The sequence below is a fragment of the Marmota flaviventris genome, chromosome 3 (assembly GCF_047511675.1).
Source record: "Marmota flaviventris isolate mMarFla1 chromosome 3, mMarFla1.hap1, whole genome shotgun sequence".
Lineage (NCBI taxonomy): Eukaryota > Metazoa > Chordata > Mammalia > Rodentia > Sciuridae > Marmota > Marmota flaviventris.
The window spans coordinates 150753001-150775814 of record NC_092500.1 but is presented as its reverse complement, the minus strand read 5'-3'; the positions used below and the strand labels follow the sequence as shown (position 1 = coordinate 150775814).

The 22814-nt window shown below is 33.1% G+C and overlaps 1 protein-coding gene across 1 annotated transcript in view; it reads right to left on the bottom strand.

Annotated features, from left to right (window-relative positions):
- Positions 1–22814, bottom strand: part of Vegfc (vascular endothelial growth factor C) — a 115696-nt gene that overhangs the window by 5798 nt on the left and 87084 nt on the right. Inside the window, exon 4 of the mRNA XM_027927070.2 lies at positions 15902–16053. Coding sequence (XP_027782871.1) covers positions 15902–16053 — 152 coding nt within the window. The remainder of the gene's footprint in view (positions 1–15901; positions 16054–22814) is intronic.

Sequence of the window (22814 nt, the reverse complement as noted above, 5' to 3'; positions counted from 1 at the left end):
CCATGGGTGTAAAATTTCCCTTAATGCAAAACTTCAACTCTACATCCCACCAAAAAAGTATCCACGTTCATGTTTTGCTTTGTCATTGTTGTCCTGGTCCTCTACTTCCTTCTGTCTTCCTTTTGTCCTACTCTTCCACCCACCTGCCCACCTGCCTGCCTTTCTTCCTTCCTTCCTTTCTCCCATCTTACTTTCTTCTCTCTTATCTTACTTCTTTGTTTTAATAAAATTATGAACATGTGGGCTTCAACCAAGTACACCAATCACTCCTTTGATGTTCCAGCTGTCCCACTGTTGGCTCATTGGGACCTCTGCAGGTAGGTGCCTGTACGACATGAGCCCTTCAGTTCCACAGGTCTGCTCTCTGGGATGAACAGATATTACAAGCTCATCTCACTTATTTTTTTTCCCCATCCCTGTAATCAACCATTCCTTCAAGGATCTCTTATTATTTTTCTTTGGAAAATAGCATTTAGAGGCTATCCTTTGTGATTGGGTGTGACCAGTGCCATCAGATTACATTACTTTTAGATCTTTTCAGGGAGGCAGAGCTAGAAAATGCAGATATGTTTCCAGAATGTTTCCCAAGTTCATGTTTATGCATTAGAAGGATTCTTGGCTTTTAATATTCTAACTTCAGAGTATATACAAACTTCTAACTACATTGTCATGAACGTTGGTGTAGATACCAAGTGGAAACACTTATTTATCCTCTTGAATCTTTCATCTCAATACAAAGTCATAAACAACATGATGTCATGGGAGAATGTTGAGTTGCCCTGCAAGTTGGCAGAACACAAGGTCACATGTAGACCTCTTACAAAGTGCACCGAGTGTAAACAAGCACACTACATGCTTTGGATGTTGCTAGGAAAATGTGCACAGAGTCAGATTCCATGTGATTATAAGCCTTTCAAAAATAGATATCTCTTACAGCACAATACAAAGGAATGTTTGAAGGAACTACTAAGCCAATCTGCCTTGTGTAACCTTGTCTTCCTTCTGTTTGAACACCACCTCTGAGGGTTTATCAAAGTTTTTTTGTTCATCAGTCTCTACAGCAGCTCTAAGATACACAGAATCTCCATTCATTCCTCTCAATTTCTCTTTGCCTAAAACTGTCCCTTTGTCCTTCCTGCACACGGTCACCTACAACAAATGGCAATTGCTGCTTTAATCCTCACTGCCTACTCCCTTCTCCACTTTCATCAAGAGACATGTTTCCTTTGGTTTGGTAGTCTATAAGAGGGTGTTTTCTTGAATTTATTGCTATGTGGTCTTTGCCACACTACATCATAAATAGCTTCTCATATGGCATTCAAACAACATATGTAACTACCTACAAAGCAACTGTGTTTTAGTAACAGTCATAATTGCTGGGTGACTAGGAAACAACGTTTAAATATTTTAGATCCTACTGTGATAGTTTGTTACTTTTCCATAGATATCATTGTTTTTGTTGCTTGATAGAAAATCAGCACTGTTTGGAGTTAACTTACAATTTATTATAATTTTCCCATTTAAAATGATAAAAATGTACTTGCAATGCATGTTTTTGGGAACAGATTATTGATTTTAAGCAAGAGATTCTTATTCATATTTTTTGTGGGGAGGGAGAAAAGAGCTCAGTTTGTTATTTCTAAGTCAGATTCAATATGACTAGTATTTTAACTGTATTCCTTTTACTGATAAGTTCCATATAAATTCTGATTTATAACAATTGTCATATAAACATGTTTTCCATATCATGCATACATTATTTGACTTTTGTCTTTGATTTTAATTTCAAAACTGTAAGATATTTATGTGATTTCAGAGTTAAGACTATGAGAGAATATATACTGAGAAAAGTTCATATGCTCCATATCCCAAGCATGGGTTCCTTTGTCTTTACTATTTCTTTCTGAATAAGAAAATATAGTATGGATATATGTGTATTTTTGTCATTTTGTTACATATAAGATGATATTATGTATCTATTGTTTTAAATCAATCTCTCTCTTTTTACTTAACATTTCCTGGAGAATATTATACCTTCTTAAAAAATTCAGGCAGAAGCTGGGGATTGTGGCTCAGTGGTAGAGTCCTCACCTAGCATGTGTGAGGCACTGGGTTTTATCCTCAGCACCACATAAAAATAAATAAAATAAAGGTATTGTGTCCATCTACAACTAAAAATAAATAAATGAATAAATGAATGAATGAATGAATAAATAAATAAATAAATAAATAAAATTTTCAGGTAATCCAAGGGCGAGTGTCTACTCATTACAGGATTTTGCCTTTATTTTCTGGGTTAATCGTGAACATATATTGTTTCAGATAAATTTAAAAGTACTTATCACTTTCCAAATGCAATATCAACAGTTTAATATGTATATTCTTTATCATCCTTCCATCAAATATGAAGCAACTTACAATTAGTTTTATAACAGTAATTCAATGAATTCTGGTGGCAAAAAAGGTCCTATCATTCTTCTATAGATGGTGGTAAAACAATTTTGGCCATATTGCCTCCGTGTTGACCTCTACATGGCTTAAATAACACCTGCTACACTGGCTTTGGTTGGGAACAATATTATGGTGGTGGCAGTAGCAAGACATTATTCATTTTGCCAATGCTTAATTTTATTGCCATTGCCTGAGGCAGTGTTTTTCCAGTTGTTGGTTGTAACCCATTTAGTGAATCATGAAATCAATTACATGAGTTGGGAAATACATTTTTATTGTAATAGAATAACATATAATAAAACACAAGCTACTAGATTTTATGTGGTAAGGACTTCTCTGAATTTTTTTTCAATTATACACAAACACACACACAAATATGTATTGTAAACACTACATACACACCCTCCCTGTCTTCCACATGTTGTGCATGTATATTTGGCGCAAGATCAGATCCACTTATTTTTTAGTTGCAGTCTTGAAAATTGAGAAAAGCACAGATCTAAGCTATTTAAGTGACAAAAAAAGTGACGAGAATCATCTCAGTTGCTAGCCTATGTGATATTAGTGAATAATGTGATTCTCTACTTCAGGAATATTTATTAATATGCCTGAGTTTAAATATGCATAATTTTTCCTAAATAATATTGAAAATAAAACAATTTCCTGTCTCATACACAGGAATAAATACCGAATTTCAATATCTTCAATAGCATAAATTCAAAAGCAAGAACTTTGTGTGTAGAAACAAATATAGGAATCTGTTTCTGGAAATGTTATACTAACCAGCAAGATGTCTAGCTTTATGGTATTAGATAATGATTTCATGGGGGTTATACTAGCTCTTTTGCTTTTGCATGTTCATGTTGAATAGAAATACAGACCTCAGAGCAACAATTTCAATTATAACTCAAACGTTTTTGGCAATACAAACTTTACATTACCACCTAATTATAGTTTGCTCAAAGGGAAATAAATATTTTAGTCACTAATAGTCTTAAAACTTAATTTGAATTTCTAGAAAAGTATGACTCTAGTGGCTTTGCCAAAAATGGGAAACTATTGCTCATCAATATTAACACATTTTAATGTTGAAATTGGAAACCCTGCTGGATTCTATTGAATTAAAGAAACATGTATTTATGTCAAATACATTTTCATAATTTTTAAATGAAGCTCTCTGCTTCAAGAGTAGCAAGTTCTTAGCATTTATGCTTCTCATGTTAAAAAAAAGGGAGTCAAAATTTTTAAAATATTGCTTTTTCAAAATGAAAGGAAATGTTTTCATGGTGGGTAGAAGGTTAAGCACAATGTGCTTATCGCTAGTGTGCTTTAATCTCCAAAGAATTCTCATGCTATTGAAATTTCTATTCAGGAGGAATTATTAATATGTTTATACATATCAACATTTTTTATAAATAAATTGCTTTGTACATCATATTTATAAAAGCATACTGACTCAAAGATGCATCTTTGTTTGCAAAGCAAAGGGTTGCACAACTATTTGCAAAGTAGATCTTGCTGAAAATCAAGTTAACAAATAAACTTTTGTATTTCCTCCCTCTGAAATATGATTGTGATTTTTATGAAGGATAAGTTACTATTAGAAGTCTTATCTCAGTAATTATCTCAAAACTTCATTCAACTTTGGTTTGGTAGATACTGATTTTGCTGATTAAAATCAGAGGACAAGAATTTAAGGATATATGTATTTCTCAACATGGAGAACAATGCATTCAATAATAAAGTCAATCTTATTTTGCCATTTATCTCTCTTTTGTTAGATCATTTTCTAAATGTTGGATAATAATTGCTAGTGTTTATCCTTTGAACCTTGCAGTAGACTATTTCTTGCATGCTATTTTTATTACTTTTATATTCTCTACTTTTGTCACTGGGGTTTTTAGATACTTGGAGATTCTCTGGCTCCCCAAATACACATCTAAGGAACAAAAATACACTACCACCTTTTGATTGGCACTGGTTAACACTGAGCTGGAACGTTACTCTTTTTGAAACAACTATAATCTTTGCAGTATAGTGCCTTTTAAATGAATATGTTTTTTCCAACTTTGTTGAAGCACAATTGACAAACTGTATGTACTGAAGTGATGGTTTGACATGTATATACAGTGTGAAATGATGACCACAAATGAGGTCATTAATATACCTATCACCTTATATATTTGCCTTTTTATTTTGGTGGATGAGAATGATGAGATCTACTCCTTTAGCAAATTTTATTATCAATACATTATTATTACCTGTCATTATCATGTGGGTGATAACTGGCCTCTAGAGCTTATTTGTCTTATAGCTATTTCTAAGTTGGTACCTACTGGTTAATATCTCCTTATTTCCCCCATTCCCTGAACCCCGGTAACCACTCTTTAATTATTTTTTTCTCGAAAGGAAATAAGGTCTACTCTTTTAAATTCACATATAAACAATATCATGTAATATTGGTCTTTCTGTGTTGGCTTATTTGACAAAGCATTACATTATGTAATAGCATTAACAGGATGTGGCAAGATCTTCTTAATATTTCTAATTTAAAATATTAAATGCAAGTTGACTTATGTTAAACTACTTATTGATCTATGTTACTAAATTGCTCCTTAACATACATCATTAGATCATCCAAATGAATGGTAACATAAATTTAATATGAATTTAACCTGTAACACATAATGACTTCAATAAGAAAATGATTTCTCTGGATATGAACTGTGTTATTAATCAAGTACTTTCTATTGTGGTTCTTTTAATAATGTATTTTCATAAAAACCCAACAGATTAAAATTTTACTGACTGGGTGCACTATAATCCAGTTATGATCCTCAAGTAGCTATACTACCCTAAAGCTTATGAAATGTGGGATGTAATCCATTAACATTAATGAAACCATGTTTGAAAGCAGCTACTACTCTTGAGCTCTGATACCCTCCTTCAAAGCATCCTCACATCAATCTAATAGGATATTAAAAAGATGCTCTGTATTTCATCAAGAAAAAACACATATAGGGAACAACAGCTTTCTTCAAAATGTCTTTGAATTATTCTGTACATTTTGAATTTGTTATGCATGGCTTTTAAACACATACTGATTTGCTTATTTTTTTGCAATAATCATTATCAGTGAATAGAAAGTAGTTAAGCAAAAGTTGCCTTTAATTAGGGGCTCTAGGTTTAGTAGCTCGGTGGTAGAGCATGTGCTTCACATGCATGAAGTCCTGGGTTCAATCCCTAGCACCAAACCAAACCAAAGAACAACAACAAAAACCTTTTTGGTACTAGGCATAGAAATCAGAAATACATTAATCTTTTAGTTCTATATAAATAGTTAAAAATAAGAAGGTACAATTTTAACAGAAATTTATCAAAATAAAATGCATATACTTTTCTTGACTTGCATTTAATTTTATTAATTCTAAGGAGCTTGTGCTTATATGTTTATGCTACTGTTAGCTGTATATCATTAGTCTATGAACAGAAAAAATGGTGGACAGAGCTGGGCTTCTTTGGATTAAAAGGAAGAGATGGGGGTTAAGACTAATTATGAAAATTCTGTTTTTAGCAATTTCACTAGACTTAATAACTAAAATGTCTAATGAAAAAGTTATACTAGTTTTAAAACGTTGATTGATATATCTAATATTTTCCTTTTTGTATGATTCTAAATGACTGTTTTTAAGCAGGAACTTGGATACAAAACATGAGTCACTGTGGGGTCACCAATTTGTCAAGTACAGAACTGCCTGAGTTTTGAACTTGATGGCCACCAAAACTGGGGCATGGGAGAACAAGAAGAGCAGGACAAATATCAAAGCCTATATTTTTCTGCTATTTTTTTATTTGCTTAAATATATAAGGTTAAGAGAAGTATTATTTGGTTGAAACAAATAAATCTAGTAATTGCTCTATTATCAGCTTGTTAGTTTTTATTTCTGCATTTTAATTCAAGCTAACAGTTTTAGACCAGCAGAGTTGTCTTTACTACATCAAAGCCACACCTCATGAAGAGGAAAACAAACCTGAAATGACAACAAAAAACATTAGAGGGCATCAGAGTGTTGACCTGACATTTAAATAACTGGTGGATGTCAGGAATATGGGCAGAGGAGAAATGAAGAGGTGAATGCAGGATTTTTACAATAGTGAAATGATTCTTAATGATACCTTGAGGGTGGATATACATTATTAGACATTTGTCCAAAATTTATAGAATGTATAACAAAATAAGAAACTTTAATGTGACCATATCAGTACTGGCTCATCAATAGTAAAAAACATACTAAACTAATGCAAGATGTCAATAAAAATGGTGAATATATTATTAGACCAATTCCAGCAGTCATTTTCTAAATATTTTAGTAGACATTATTTTTTGAGCAGTTTCAGATTTATGGAAAAATTGAGTGGAAAGTACAGTGCACACCATTATAGACTGTGCACACCATTATAGATTCATTGCTCCCAGTTTCCCAGAACTTTGTTGTTCTTTCTCCAGTCTATCAGCAAGCCATAGGACTGTTGAGATCTTAATGATCATCTTTTGAAGGTAGAAACCAGACAAGCCAAAGGTAGGCACACTACATTGCAATTACAAAACAATACAATGCTTCAGGGTCTCAAATCTCTTGCATGAGTTCCACTGGTAAATCTATTTATATCAGAGGATTGATAAGTGTGAGATAATATTTACAAAAAGAGCTTTGTGGAAAAGAAGATGAACAGACACAAAGTAAGATTTCAAAAATAACTGCACATGAACTTAAGGATTTTAAATTTGCAATGAGGATATTTTAGGACCAGAATTAAATGCATATTACAAAGTGCTGGAAGTGAAATCGTTTCTGATCAACAGGAGTGGGGCCATCTCCTGATTTAGTTATGGCAGCTCTGTGCTTTCTACATTTGTGTTCTGATATGCCTCAGTAAATTAATGTTATCAAGCTATTCTGTTCATTTCTATTTTAAGAAAAACAACACTGTATCATCTTCAAATTGAAAGAATGGAAAATTGAAATGGGCAAAAGAAAACTCATGGATATTCAATCTTCTAAGCATTTGGAATGAGAACGCTTTACAGATTGACAGACACTGAACACTCAATTCCAAACCTAAGGTTGGCTATAAATCCACTCCAGTTCTGGGAAGAGAGATGCAACCTTATAAGAACAATGGTTTCCTTAAACCACAGTCAGTATAACTTCTTATAAGCAAATATTTTTTACTTAAAATTTTAGTAAATAGTGTGCACATTGTTATAAGAAAATGAAAATCAGTAAACAAAACCACAAATTAACCTTCAGGACAGATTTACCCATTTTCCTCATCTTTCTTCACCCCTTCCTTTTCTATTTCTCACCAATATGACTCTTCCCTAGAGACAGACCTAATTCATTATCAAGTTGAAATAACATACCTTCTGTTTTTATATCAGTAAGTTGGATTGTTAAAAACAATCGAAGACACTGTAGCTGTGCTGAAACTTGTCTCTCCTCCACCTGCAAAACTTCCTAAGCTACCAAATCCTCTGCAAAAAAAGTTAAATTTCCCAGGCTGGTGCTCAAAGCTTCAGAAACATAGTCTTAGCCTTTTAAAATTTAACACCCTTTTGATTTTGCACTTTAAAACTCAATTATATTATGCTGTCCTGTTAATTGTCCTTAGAATGTATTGTTTTCTTATGTTTTTAGTCACATTGTCCATGCTAACCAATGAACCCATTAATAAATTTACCATCATTAGTTTCAAGGCACTTGTCTCCTATTCTTATATGATATGTCTATATGTCTATTGTTCCCTCTCTCCTTTGACTGCACTCTTTTAATGTGCAGCAGACAGACTTCTATACAGTATATTCTCATATCAAAAATAAATAAATAAATAAATACTATTCAGTTAATGGAATATTAATAGCCACCAAATGAACAAACTAGATCTACAAATAGCAATATGATTACATCTCCAAAACATAATGTCAAGAGAAGAAAAACAACGGAGATATTTTAGCATATAATTTGGAACATTCAGGTCCCTATTGTATAATCTCTTGTGTTAAGATAATTCACTCCTCTGTCATAAACACAGAAAAGAAAGAAGGAGTGTAACATTATTTCAGTTTAGGGGTGACTTCTGGGAATAGATGAATGATAACTTGGGGTTTGGGTTATATGTTAAATAAATATGAGGAAATATTTCTCTTTTAAAAAGTTTTTTTCTAATTTATTACATATGTAGAATGCATTACAATTCATATTATACATATAGGGCACATAAATATGATGAAATATTTCTTAAAATTTCAATTTGGGATGTAACGATGCTTTTTTTTTTTTTGTCTTTTTGTACTTTCCTATGTGTTCATTTTTTTTTTAATTTGAAGAAGTTAAAAATGCAGTAATGACCAAATCTCCCCTAAAAGTGGATTATATGTAAAAAAAAAAATTAGTTTGAATCTCTGCTACTTTTTTAGTTGTGTGTTGTTGGGGGATATTTACTTTCTCCCTCAGATACAGTTAATTATGTAATAGGAATAAATAGAAATTTATCTCTACCCCTCTACTTTGCCTCTTTCCCAAAATGCATCCTTCCTCTCTGAACCTAGTGTAGCGGGTTATTAATAAGCAAACATCATCTGCATTTCATGCCCTTCAACTAATGGAGATGGTCCTTGTCCTTCTTGAACTTTCTGAATATCTGACCCCTCTCACCACTTCCTCCTTCATGGATAGTCTAGCTTTTTTGCCTCAATTGGCTTTCATAGGATCTTCTTTCCCAGTCTTTATCCTGTCTGCTCTTTCTCAGTCTCCTATCACTCTTTCTCAGTCTCTTGCATAGAACACTGCTTCTATTTCTTAAATATTGATTTTCTCATAGCTTCCTCTGCTGCTGTTCCTATTTTCTTACTTCCTCTATTCCCCTCTACCATTCAGATTTCTTACAGATATTGCAAGCACTCAAACTATGCATTTAACAACTTAATTCTTTTTTTCAAACTGTTTTTTCCTACTGCTACTGGTGAGTTGTATTCCCTATTATTTTGAATGTCACCTATATGGTTTCATCCTCAGCTTATGCCCTTTGAGTCCCCCCACATGTAGCTCCTAAGTCACAGGCTCTCTTACATTTGAAATGTCTTTTGCATCCTCAATCCAACTGGCTAGGCCCATGTCTTTATTACTTCTCTCTTGTATTATTTAAAAAGTTTCTTCACTAATTTTCCTATTTCCTGTTTCCCTCTAATCTACATATCACACTGCTAGTAGGTTGTCCTCTTTCAAATAGTAAAGTGCAGATTCCACACTCTGACATGTATTTTTTAGCAGTTCTCACAAGACTTAAAGGAAAGGCATGCCCTCAGAGTGGCATATGTGATCATGAAGACCTCTTTACACTCAGGTACATCTTCTCTCTCTCATTTTACTATGGTAGCAAATCCAGCATGCTTCCTTTACCTCACTCATTTCAGTTGTATGTTTATATGGCTGAGTTGTGTGTGGGATTCCCGAGTGGCCATCTTACCTTTCTATTTTCCATTTCTACAGTCTTGCACACCATTATCCTCCAGCAGGCTCACAAACATTGAATGACTGAATGAAACACAGCCTAGGGTTTTACACACTGATTATGCTAGAAATATTTGTGTGTTTGTACTCTGGTACATGAGTTCTGTTAGCTAATAAATTGCATTATTCATTTTTCAAGACCCAACAGTTCCTAGTACAATGTTAGAAGGATGGAAGACTCAACATAAATATCTAATGAACAAATGAATACTACTTCTATTAAGTAGAAAATTCAGGATATTACTGCTTAATTACACATGGCTCCCTCTTACAAGGAGAGTCTGTGTGGAAGGGGCCATGGAAATATATGGACTTCTATTCAAAGAAAAACACGAGGAAAGAATTGGAAAGAGAATTACCTGTGAGAATCTCCATATGAATATTAATATATATGTGTATAATGTTATATATAATATTTGTAATTATATGCAGTTTTATAGGTGAATAAAGTTTAGTCACAAAAAGGGTTATAGAACTTATTAAAATCTGAAGATTTAGTAATCCAAGAATGAATTATCCAAACAGGGAGTTGCTACAGTATCTATACACTTAAAATGTGCTCTGTGGTGTGTATCATGCATTAAGCCACTGCCAGGACTTATATGAACATGAGACAATATGTGGAAGAAGCTTGGTGCTTACCAATATTTGGCAAAATACAATAGTTATAACATAAATATAATACTTATCATCCCCCTTTGACTGGGAGTGCTCTGAAATTAGAGGCAGCCCAACACATCTTAGTTTTCTCACAGTAGCTAGTATATTTGTCTATTTCAGTGACTCTACAAATATATGATTAACTAATTTTATGAATGATTATTTTAATTATATAATTTTGCTTCATAAATAATGCAAAACAAAAGGTGTGCTACTCATTTAATTTCATAATAATGCAATTAATATTCCATACACTTGAAAAGGCATGCTTTGTCTTCCTCCTGACAATGGCTGGTAAGAGCAAAGGATGTTGCAGAACTAGGACTCTGTCTATACAGCATGGAATTTCAAACACTACAGAAGGGACTTCTGGGAAACCCTACACACACCAAAGGAATCCCGAGTCTTAAAGATTTGACTTAATGTCTTAAATATGTTTGATATGAAGATTTTACAAAATCTATAATGTAAACCTAAATTAATTTCAAAATTATAGTTAATAAAAGGAGACTTTTGCTGGGTGCAGTGGTGCATGCCTGTGATCCCAGCATCTCAGGAGGCTGAGACAGGAAGACTGCAAATTTAAAGTCAGCCTCAGCAGCTTAGCAAAGCCCTAACCAACTTAATGAGACCCTGTCTCAAAGTAAAATAAAAAGGGCTTGGGATGTTCCTCAGTGGTTAAGCACCCCTGGGTTCCATCCCTGGTCCCAAAAGCCGGGGGGGGCGGGGAGTTTCTCTTGGTTTTTAAAAATCAAATTTATTTTTGATAAATAATTCTCACATATTAAAATGCTCCAATTTTAATTTCACAGTTTAATTAAATTCATGTAGCCATATAACAATGGTCGCAATCAAAATACAGAACACTTCTATCAGCCCTCAATGTTCCTTGCACCTTCTAGTCATACCCACTATCCTAGTCATACCCACTGAATTTCTGTCAACCTAGATTATATTTGTCTTTTCTAGCATTTCATGTAATTTAAATCACATAGCATATACTCCTTTTAGTCTATCTTATTTCACTAAACTTCATATATAATTGAGGTCCATATTATGCATGTCAACAGTTCATTCTTTTTTATTGCTTAGCAATGTTCTACTATATGGATATACTGTAATTTGTTTATCTATTCATTTTTATAGACATTTGGGTTACTCCTTATTACTGAAAATAAAGATCTGTGTACAATTTATTGTGTGGCTTTTCTTCTTAACTCTTAACCAAGGTTAGGATTTTATAGACAGCTATTATATACTTATTGTAAATACATTATTATGGTGCTTTTTAAAAATTAAATTGTGGGCTACAGTTCACAATTGAATGAGGGCACTATTTTAAAAAAGTGAAACAAGAGAAAAATATTTGGATGAATTATGGGTAATAAAGCAGACACTCATAATGAGAGTAGAATCCCTAGGGATAAAAATCAGGAGTAGGGGGAATGGAAATCTTGAGATTACAATGAATTTTGGTCTCCCCAAACTATTCTTTAGTATTTAATTTACATTAGATTTCATTGGCTATTGCATAAGTAGTATTGGCATTGCAATACAGATACCCAAGTGTATGGGGAGAAAACTGCAAAATGATGGTAAATAGATGACTGTTGTTGGAGAACTTTCTCTTGACCAACTACACAATCCCAAAGCTGTACAGTGGGAAGTACCTATGTGTGCCACTGTCTGCCATTGGCTGCTTTGTGGGTATTGCTTGTGCTTAGTCCTTTGTGCCTTCAAGTGTGCCTTGAATTTGGAAGTCAAAACAGTTCATATTTTATTATTAATTCTACAAAGTTATGCACACTATCATTAGAAAAAGTTTGACAATATCTAAGTTAATGTCCACCAGCTAAGTTAGTTGTTTTCTCAGATCAAGCAAAATTAAGAATTAAGTTCACTAGAATGCTTTTTAAAGAGTAATTAGTTTTAAGATTATTTCACTTCTAGAAAATTAATGATTTTAAATATTTCTAAAATTGTATTTGTATTATATATTCATATCATTTGCTACTTTGCACATGTAATTTGATATGAGCTTAATGTTTCTTAGTAAATTAGTTATGAAGTTACACAAGCTATTAATAGATTTGAAAATTCTAATTTAACTTTTAGCTGAAGATTTTTATTTTGCCATTTTAAATTTACACTGAATCAAAAGTAAGTTTGATACTTCCTTCTTATGTATAAAACACAGATATCATACAGTACATAAAGAGATATATAGTATTTCTGTGATATTAAAAATTTAATGGTAGAACTATAGGAACAAATTCTAAAAAATTCAAAAAAACATCAAAAAAGAATCCTGAGGGGCTCATTATGAAAAAGGTTGAGCAATATCACAATAAGGGAAAATAATTTCAAACAATGTAATTTTATATTTATGTAACTAACTACATGTACAATTATATAGTTATCTATTTTAAAACATTATATGCTATCTATGTTACATACATATAAACTACTTGTTTGCATATGTATATATTTATACACATGTACATATTTATCTACATACTTGTAATATTACACGTATTTCTTACTGTAGGTGGTGCTAAACACACACACACACACACACACACACGAAAACACAGGAACCAGGAGATAAATCAGACCTGGATCATAATGATTACAATAAATCTGCTCTTTATGACTGCCATTTGGATGCCAGACAGTACGCTAAGCACTGCATAAGCATTCAGTATTTCACTCAATCCTCGCTACATTTTACATCAACAATCTGGAGTTCAGAGATATGAAAAACCTACCAGTCATCAAAAGCCAATTAGTGGCAGACCTGATTTCTGATTTCTATCTGGCTTACTCTAGAGTCTTCTTGCTAAAACTTTCTGTCTCTTCTTGACCTCAAATAGTGCCTAGCATAGTAGTTATATGAACAAATGATGATGAAAGCATGAGTAACACTTGCTCAATGTTTAAAATGAATATAGACAAATACGTTTTTTTTCAACTAACAAGCATTTATTGGTCAATATAGAACACTGTTAATTTCACAGCTTTGGAGGGTGCTGCCTGTTTCATCTGTCAAATAAGATGATACTACTGACTTCACAGATAATTTTTGAGAGATCATGTATGTAAAGGTCTCAGAACACTGCCATGACTCAGTTATTCCTGAGTATTAATTATCAGGTTATTAGTGGGACATAAACCTACCTGAAAGGTTCTCACAATCCAGTTTCCCATGCAACATTCATAGACCCTGATACAGTCATGTGAGGACAAAGTAAATCCAGTAATTGCTATGGGTATTCAAGAAGCAAAGGTGGCTGCAGTATTTTGATGAGACAAATGCAGGAGAAAAGACCTTGACCTGAACTCTGCAAAACAGATTGGGCTTTGGAAAGGCAGAAAAGAAAGGGGGCTCATTTGAAGCCAGGGCCAGAATAGAAACAAGATACAGAGCAGGAAATGAGCTTGGTATTCAGGGAATCGGACTTTGTGAAACACAGACTTGGTGAATAACAGAAGACAAAATGAGGAGGAAAGGCCTTTAGCAGGAAAGGATGGTGCAAAATTTGTGTTCAGTTCTTTGAGTAGTGGACAATCACTGTTTCTGGTCAGATGAATGAAACAATGCCTTTAAAAGTTTACTTATGGTATCATATAAGAACGGGAGAAAGTCTTGGTACTAAAAACTGGTAACAACACTGCTGCATTAAATTAGACATACACGCAGAAGAAAGTGGATGCAGGATGAAAGCAATGAAAATGATATATGTTTCCCTTCAAATAATCAATCATGTTTGGAGGGATAAAAGTAGTCACTAATGACAAGAGTGTATTTCAAGACCTCAATGAATATGAGAGAGAACAGTGCTATGAATAACAGAGAAATAAAAGGAATTTAATAAATCTTTTTTTGTACATGCAGCTCATATAACTATACAGCAATATAAGGTAAGTTTAGATAAAGTTATAGAAGTCAAGAACATGGCCAGAGCTTCAAATGCAACTTTGGAAAACATGAGCACAAAGATAAAGGCCCAAGCTCTCAGAATGAATGAGCTGCCAAGGGAAATAGGGCCAAGACAATTAAACAGAAGTCTTAGGATTTCAAGGATGAAATCACACATAAAACATCTGCTTTAGTTCAGGTGGTAGTGGTTCCTGCTTGTATCAGCATGAATTTATTCACAAATATAAGATCTAAAAGATCTATAAGATCTTTTCTTACATGTCAAGGAGGACAAATATCTGTCAATCAAATGAGGCTATCCTAAAGTGTCCCTAGACAGGGCCTCTTATCTGGCACACTAAGAACTGAAAAGAGATTCAGTGGGGAAGATTCCTCTTAGCATATTATGATTGCTAATGAGTCACCTATGGTGCAAGGTTTTCTGAGATTATTTGTAATATATATGTTTGTCCATTGATTTACTTATCCTTTTGTTACCAATGTCAGAAATATGTAAGTTTTATTTATATGCATGTTCCCCATGCACTGGAAATTCCTAAAGAACAAACAGCCACATTCATATTTTGGGGTGGAGAGTTTCTAGATTTCAAATGGCAGTGCATATTGATTCAACATAAACTATTCACAGAGTCAGGAGTGATGCTCTATCCAGATCCTTCTGCATGATGAAATACTGCTATTTGCCAAATTTAAAAATAAGATAGAAGCTAACTTGAATAATAAATAATAGTCTGAATGTTAATTTGAACAATATGATGAAAAAATTCTTTCAATTAATCCAGCACTACTTCAGTCAATCTTTTCTGGAGTAAGAAATTGGAATTATATATTTCAATTAAATTATAACTATATATAAGAAATTATAAGAAAGGTAACTGAATGCAAATAGATGTTCACTTATTTTTTTATAATTATCTTTTGCTTTGGATGTAAGTTTTATCAGGGATTAAATGATTTGAATTTTAACATCATTTATGAATTAGTGCATTTGATTTCATTAAATCAGTTCAGCTACCTTACTCCTAGAATGAACAATTGTGGGATGCATGTTACTCTATGGAACGATTTCTTTATATTGTGAACTATTTTGCCTATAAAATGAGATTCCCTGTTTCTATTTAATTTTATTTTCAGAGCATATTATAGAAAATTTTGTTTCTTTTGTATTTGATGCAGAGTATAGCAAATTTCACAAAACTTCTTTTAATAAACTTGTGTTCACTTAAAAATAATTTTATATTAGTAGAGGATGCAAAAAATAGATTTAATTCATACTCACTGTGGTAATGTTGCTGGCAGGGAACGTCTAATAATTGAGTGAACTTGTCTGTAAACATCCAGTTTAGACATGCATCGGCAGGAAGTGTGATTGGCAAAACTGATTGTTACTGGTTTGGGGCCTTGAGAGAGAGGCACTGTAATTTCAAACAACTACAAAGAAGGGACAAAAAGAAGAAAAAATTATATAGATTGCTATAAAGCACTTTTATGGTAAATGTTGGTGTCCAAAAAAAAGAGTGAGATTAGCTCTTTATGATTAGGTGGTACTGCATAACATGCAGGACACCACTGCTTTTTTATGATTACAAAGTATAAACTGTTTTGCTCCTAAAAAGTATCTTTTATCAGAATAATAAGTAGTTTATAGGTTTATCTCATGTTACTACTAGTTATGGAGCATATTAGAATTATGATAACCAATTAATGATTATAAAGCAGAGATGTGACAGACCAATGAATGTGTTCAAGGAAAAAAAATTATTCCAGAATCCAAGATTATTCAATATCCAAGTTCAAAATATTCTAGGGATTTTAAAAAATGGCACAAATCATCTTTAGTAAATATCTTTGTGATTTAAGAGCAAAGTTATTGGCCACACTACCTAGAAATGCCTGGCTAAGTCCTATTTTATGTAAACTGAACACACAGACATAAACTACATAGATGTAAAATTAATTTTCATTCCATATTAAATTTCTCCCTCCAAGTAGATTTGCGTGTCTCAGATCTCTTATTGAATTTATTATGTTTAAAAGAAAAACAAGCACATTTATTATTAAATAAAGCTGTGTTTCTGAAATCTTGACAAAGGTCTTATGAAAATCAGCTTACAATAAGGTAAGGAATTTATATGATTCCAGATTAGAGTCTTAAAGTTCAGTCTTATTCATAGGAACATCACTTGTTCTACAAAGAAGAAAGAATTCTAACAACAAAAACACCCCAAAGTTTTTAAGTGAACACACTAATTATTAAGTAAAACTAGTAGACTTAAGTTTCTAAGATTCTGAAATTCTAAATCATTATCAGTAAAAAATGGTAAAAGGGAAATCTTGTCCATAAATGCTTGAGGAGATCAATTTGGAGTAATGTAAGGATAGTTAAGCCAGGTATTATTTGGTGCCTCAGTGGCAGTCTGAGCAGTGCTAAACAGGGGATATATACTGAAGGGGTCTTGAAACTTGGCTCCTTGCTATAATTTCATACTATCAGTTGAGGATCATTGAAAATACTGAAGGGACAGAACTGGTTGTTGATTTTGTCCACACCAGTAGGGAGACTTTTTAAAAGAATATGACATGAGGAAAGACTCATTTGCTACAACATGGATGGAATGGAGATCATGTTAAGGGAAATAAGCTAAGCAGAAGGACAAGTACCAAACGATTCCACATATCTGTGGAATATAAAATAGCTGAGCTCATTGATTACCAGAGACTGGGGAGGATAGGGGAGAGGGAGGAACAGGGAAAAGCCCATCAATGGGATTAAGTTACAGTTAGGTAGGAGCAACAAGTCATGGCGTGACATGGCATAGTGAAGTGACTATAGATAGTGGCAGTGTATTGCTTATCTCAAAAAGATAGACAGGGAGTTTTGAATGTTTTTGCCATAAAGAAATGATAAATGAGGAGATAGACAGTTTAACATGATTACACAATGTGTACTTCTATTAAAACATAACATGGTACAGCATTCATATGTGCAACTTTTGTTTTTACATACCATTTAAAAAAAAAGTATAATATGGGGCTGAGGTTGTGGCTCAGTGGTAGGCGCTTGCCTAGCATGTGTGAAGCACTGGGTTTGATCTCCAGCACTACATAAAAAAATATACTAAATAAAGGTGTGGTGTACATTTATAACTAAAAAAAGTTTTAAAAATAAATATAATAAGTGGAAATACCTAAATCTTAAAAAGCACCACATTTTATTCATTTGAATTGTATTCATTACATATTCATTAAAAAATTCAATGACTTTATAAGCATAAGGACAACAGGTTTCAGGAGAAATTGGCACAGGGTTATACACAGGCAGGGTACTTTTATTAGCTCCCATACTTATAAATTTTTGAATTTGGAAAAGTGATTCAACTTTTTTCTGCTGTATTTTCCCTTAATAATCAGTAAACCAAGGATAACAATCCTGATGCATGGGATTATTATAAAGACTGTATAACCTAATGTATATGAATGCAATGTGTATATTGTTTGCTATAAAGATGAGAGTTGTTATTATTAACACAAATTCTCAAGATTCTATGCATTTTCCAGAATACTGTCTATAATACACAGATAGTCTCAATATATGACTGCAATCTATGCCAGAATTATGATTTTGATCAGTTTGTTCTGAAATAACATTTGTTCATGCGGTTTGGATGAAACCTTTTATTGGTGAAATGATGCAATGGCAGAAATCTTTTGCACTAAAAATAACTATTTTATGAGAAGGAACTCTGGAGGAATTATATAAACTGCAATTTTTCTATGTCTTAGGACATCTATAGAACTACATTAAGAACTAGTACTATAATAGATACATAAAGCAACTTATAAGAAATTTCTAATATACTTATAAACTTGATATTTTTTTTTTTTGCAGGGCTAGGAATTTAACTCAGGACCTTGTACATGCTAGGCAAACATTCTAACACCAAGCCACATTCCAAGCCCTTAACTTTTGTATTCACATGATTTATGATTTGCATGATTTATGCCTTGAAATGGTGTAAATGGCAGGAAGGTGTGCAGGTTGGCAAATAATACCCCAAGGATTTGTCTACTAGGCAGTTAGATATATGTGTCTAGAGCTATAGGAGAGGCATGTAAGTGTCATAAACATTGTTAACTGAAGTCTTGGACATTGGTGAAACTACTTAGTGAATCTTTGGAATGAAAAGTGTGTAAGAATAGAAACCTGGGGCAGAGGAGCATTTAAAGGTTGAGAAGAGGCAAATGAACTGGTAAATATGTATGGGAGAGAACATGGAAGAGCAGGTTGGGTGCTGTTAAAGATACGGAAGGCAAAAAAGAGAGAGGAGGGCTTCAAAAAGGCATCACAGGGTCAGCTGCCTCTGGGAAACCAAATATATAAAAAGCTGAATGGAGACAGGTCCCAGAAGTGGCCCTGAGGGTTGTGGCTGGGCCAAGAGTGCAGGAGAGGAGTGGCAGTGGGAAAGGAGGGATAAGGAGGGAGGCCCCATATGATGGGAGGGAAAGGACTTAGATGGCTCAGACAATGAGGAACAGTTTTGCTTACAAGAATTCTTGCAATCACTGCAAGATCTGGCATTGTCTCCTGTGACAGAAGACCATGCAGGGCCTGAGAGTGAAGGATAAGGCATCATTTGAGATAACAGTGACTGCAGAAGAGTTGATGTTTTCCTATCCCTAACCCTGACAGCATTACTTCTGCTCCCGGGGATATCTCCCATTCTCAGTTCTACCCTGGCCTATTTTCCAAAGAGGAAAGAGGTCACGATGAGTAGTATCAGTGATCATGGGTAAACATCATCCATTATAGTGTGGATAACGTCTACAATTGGGATCTTCCCACAAGTATCAAGTATGTATGTAGGAACAAGAGCTTTGAAGAATGTTCTAGTGAGATGGAAAACAATTAGCTGTATATCAAGAAAACATATTCCTGGAAACATAAGGCCGTCCTTCGCTTTTAAGGGTTGGAAGAGATTATATTGGTGAATTCACTGAAAAAAAGGATACAGAGAGAGATAAAGAGGAATTAAAAAGAAATCACTATTCAGAGGTTAAGTTGAAGGGCTTTTATAAGCTTAAAACTATAATACAGTTTGAGAGAAAAAAATTTACTGTAGGCTAATTAAAATTAGGGAAAACGGTCTTAATTACTAATGTCTAACCTCTTATTTGGCTCTACACAGACAATTGTCCAACTCAGTTAATTTCAGCCAAAGGAATAAATAGGCTGCCAAATTAAAATAACAATCTTTTTTTTTTGTGTGTGTGTGTGTTGAAACATCCTCTGTCCTCAAGTTCTGACCTGAGTTTTTCAAGCTATCTTTTCAATTCTCAGTTTAATTATGTCAGTGTGGAAAAAAATTAAGGGTCCAGAGAAAGATGCCTTTGACTAATATGAAAAGTGGAAATATTCCTGATAATTGAGTTTTGTTCATCTATTTACTTCAAAAGATTGTAAAAACATGAACTTAGAGTACAACATATGTGTGTACCATAAGACATAACGGTGCCTATGCTAGTTGCTAGATACTCAAGGAGTCACTTAATTTTCCAATTTTTGTTCTTCCCTGGTCTCATTTGTGTAATTGACTGACTTTTTTTTTCACCATTGAATTTTTTTTGTAAATAAAATTACTACTCTTTTTAATAAGCATAATAAATTCCATTTTGTTGTTGAAAGACCAATTTGTTGAATTTTGTATAGCTATAATTAAATACTAATGTTACTAAGAAAGTGTCCATAGGTATTTTTTCCTAATCAGATAACATAAGATTAGGAAATATAAACTTTTTTAGAAGCCATAAAATAATTAATAATTAGGAGTATCCCCCTTTCAAAAATAAAGATGCATGCTTTTCAAATAACTGTCAACTTCTCTACTTTGTTATTCTCTACTACAGAAGAAGAACTAAGAACATAGTTTCAAGAAACAGATGACTTTACTTATGAGTCCTGGATCAGAAATTTTTCTAACTTCTCTAAGCTTCTGTCTAAAATTGGCATAATCATGGTGGTGACTTCAAAGTGGTAATGTTGGGATCCCTCCTCTTCTACCTCTTCTTCCTCCTCTTTATCACAGGATCATCATCACAGGCCAAGATTAAGTTGAATCTTTGCTAAAGGAATTCTGAGGTTTTAAATTTGTTTAAAATCTTTCCTGTGTAGTTTTTCAATGATTATTTACAGAATACTTAGAATGTGCCAAGCTCCTTGCTAGAATCTGAATAATATTTATCAAGGACTCTTGCCCTTATGCAGCTCACAGTTTACAAGAATGACAATGACAGCGAGGGTGAATTAGATATGCATGCACACACTCATGCAAGCACACAAATACACACAGATAGATATGATGTTATAACTTTTAAAATACCACATAGTTTAAAATAAATGCTGTTTATTAAGCAAGAACCTGCAATTTAACTTCCATATGAAATGTGTTCTTGCCATTATATGAAAATCTGAACCAAAACAATGACTAATTTTCTCTCAAAAGAGTTAAGAGCTATTCAAATGCATTGGTATTCAAAATAATAAGTAGATTATTTTATATTTTAATAAAATATGAATCATTATGCTATTGTCAGACTGTCTTTTGCTTTAATGTGTGCACAATCGTATTTTCTATTGTACACTTAAGTTTATAAAGTACATAAATTATATTTTATTTTCAGCATTAACTAATAATCTCATGTTTATTCAGTAAATACTGATGTCATAATTGACTTGATAAATCAATTATAATATGATATTTTGAAATATTTTCCTAAAATGGTCTTATACTATAAATTGAGTAGTTCTTAACCAATACATGATATTCACTTAGGATTTAAGTAATAATAATATAATTTATTATGGAGACTAATTACATATTTTTCTATTCTAAGAGTATATGTTTATTAAAATAGTTTTTGCTTTGGGAGCAGATCAAAAAGATTTATATAAAGAGGGTACTTTCAGTTGGGTACACTGGCATATGACTTGGGAGGGTGAGGCAGGAGGATTACAAAGTTAAAGCCAGCCTCAGCAATTTATGGAGGCCCTAGGTAACTTAGCGAGATTCTGTCTCAAAAGAAAAAAAAAAGGCTGGGGATGAAGGTCAGTGGTTTAGTGCCCCTGGGTTCAATTCCTGGTACCAGGAAAAAAAAAAAAAAAGCACTTTCAATGAGGCTGGAAATTGAAAAACGTCAGATTGTTTTCTCTGTAAAACTATTATAAAGAAGAGGAAATGGAAAGTATTTCCAACAGTAGTTTCCCAGTTGTTACCCACTGGCACTCTTTAATACGAATATTTAATAGTCAGTTCTCATCAACAAAAATGGACTTTAAATAAAATCGTGTTATAAAACAATAGGTTGTTTACCCCAGCATAGCAACAGCTATAAAACAACAATTCCTGTTTCTACTTATTTTATAGGCTATTCAAGAAAAAGGTGTACAACTCACTGAGAATATTCTAGGAAACAGTGTAACTACTAAATTCAAATGTTTGTGTGGAGACAAATATGACCACCAAATTCCTGCCTTTAAAACATCTTTATACCTAAAATGCAATCAGTTTATCTTCTATGATATTTAATTTTAAATTAAATCATCATAAATTAATTTAAAATCAATTTAAATATTCGATCCAATTTCCTAGATATGAAACAGTGAAAAAATATAAAATAAAAATAAATATCCCAACTTTGAGTTCATTAGATATAAAAATATATAGCCCTTGGAGGGTGTGATCAGTAATTGCATAATTTGATGAAAAGATTATAAAATGTTTAAAGAAATAATCCTTAAAAAATGGAGAAGGTAAAACCTGAGGGTTCATGTAGTATTTCAACTGGACAGCACATGGACAGCCATCAGGGGCCTATGGAACTCAGACTGGGCCTGGAAATGAACACCAGATTGTAGATAGTGTAACAAATTTACATCTGGCACTGAGTTAATTTTAACACTGTTATGCTTAAAATGCATACACAGTGCTATAACTACAGTTTAAAATCCTAATTCAGGAGTTTTAAAAATACTGAATAAAATGTGTGAACATCATCATACCTTCAGTTGGACAAAAGTGGCATTCTTTACAGAGGCCTTAATAATTTTCCTAAGGCAAATGTTGTTCCTAAAGAAACTCCTGATGACTGTTATTGCTGTAGAGTTCTTTATCCACATCAGAATGAAACCTGATGTC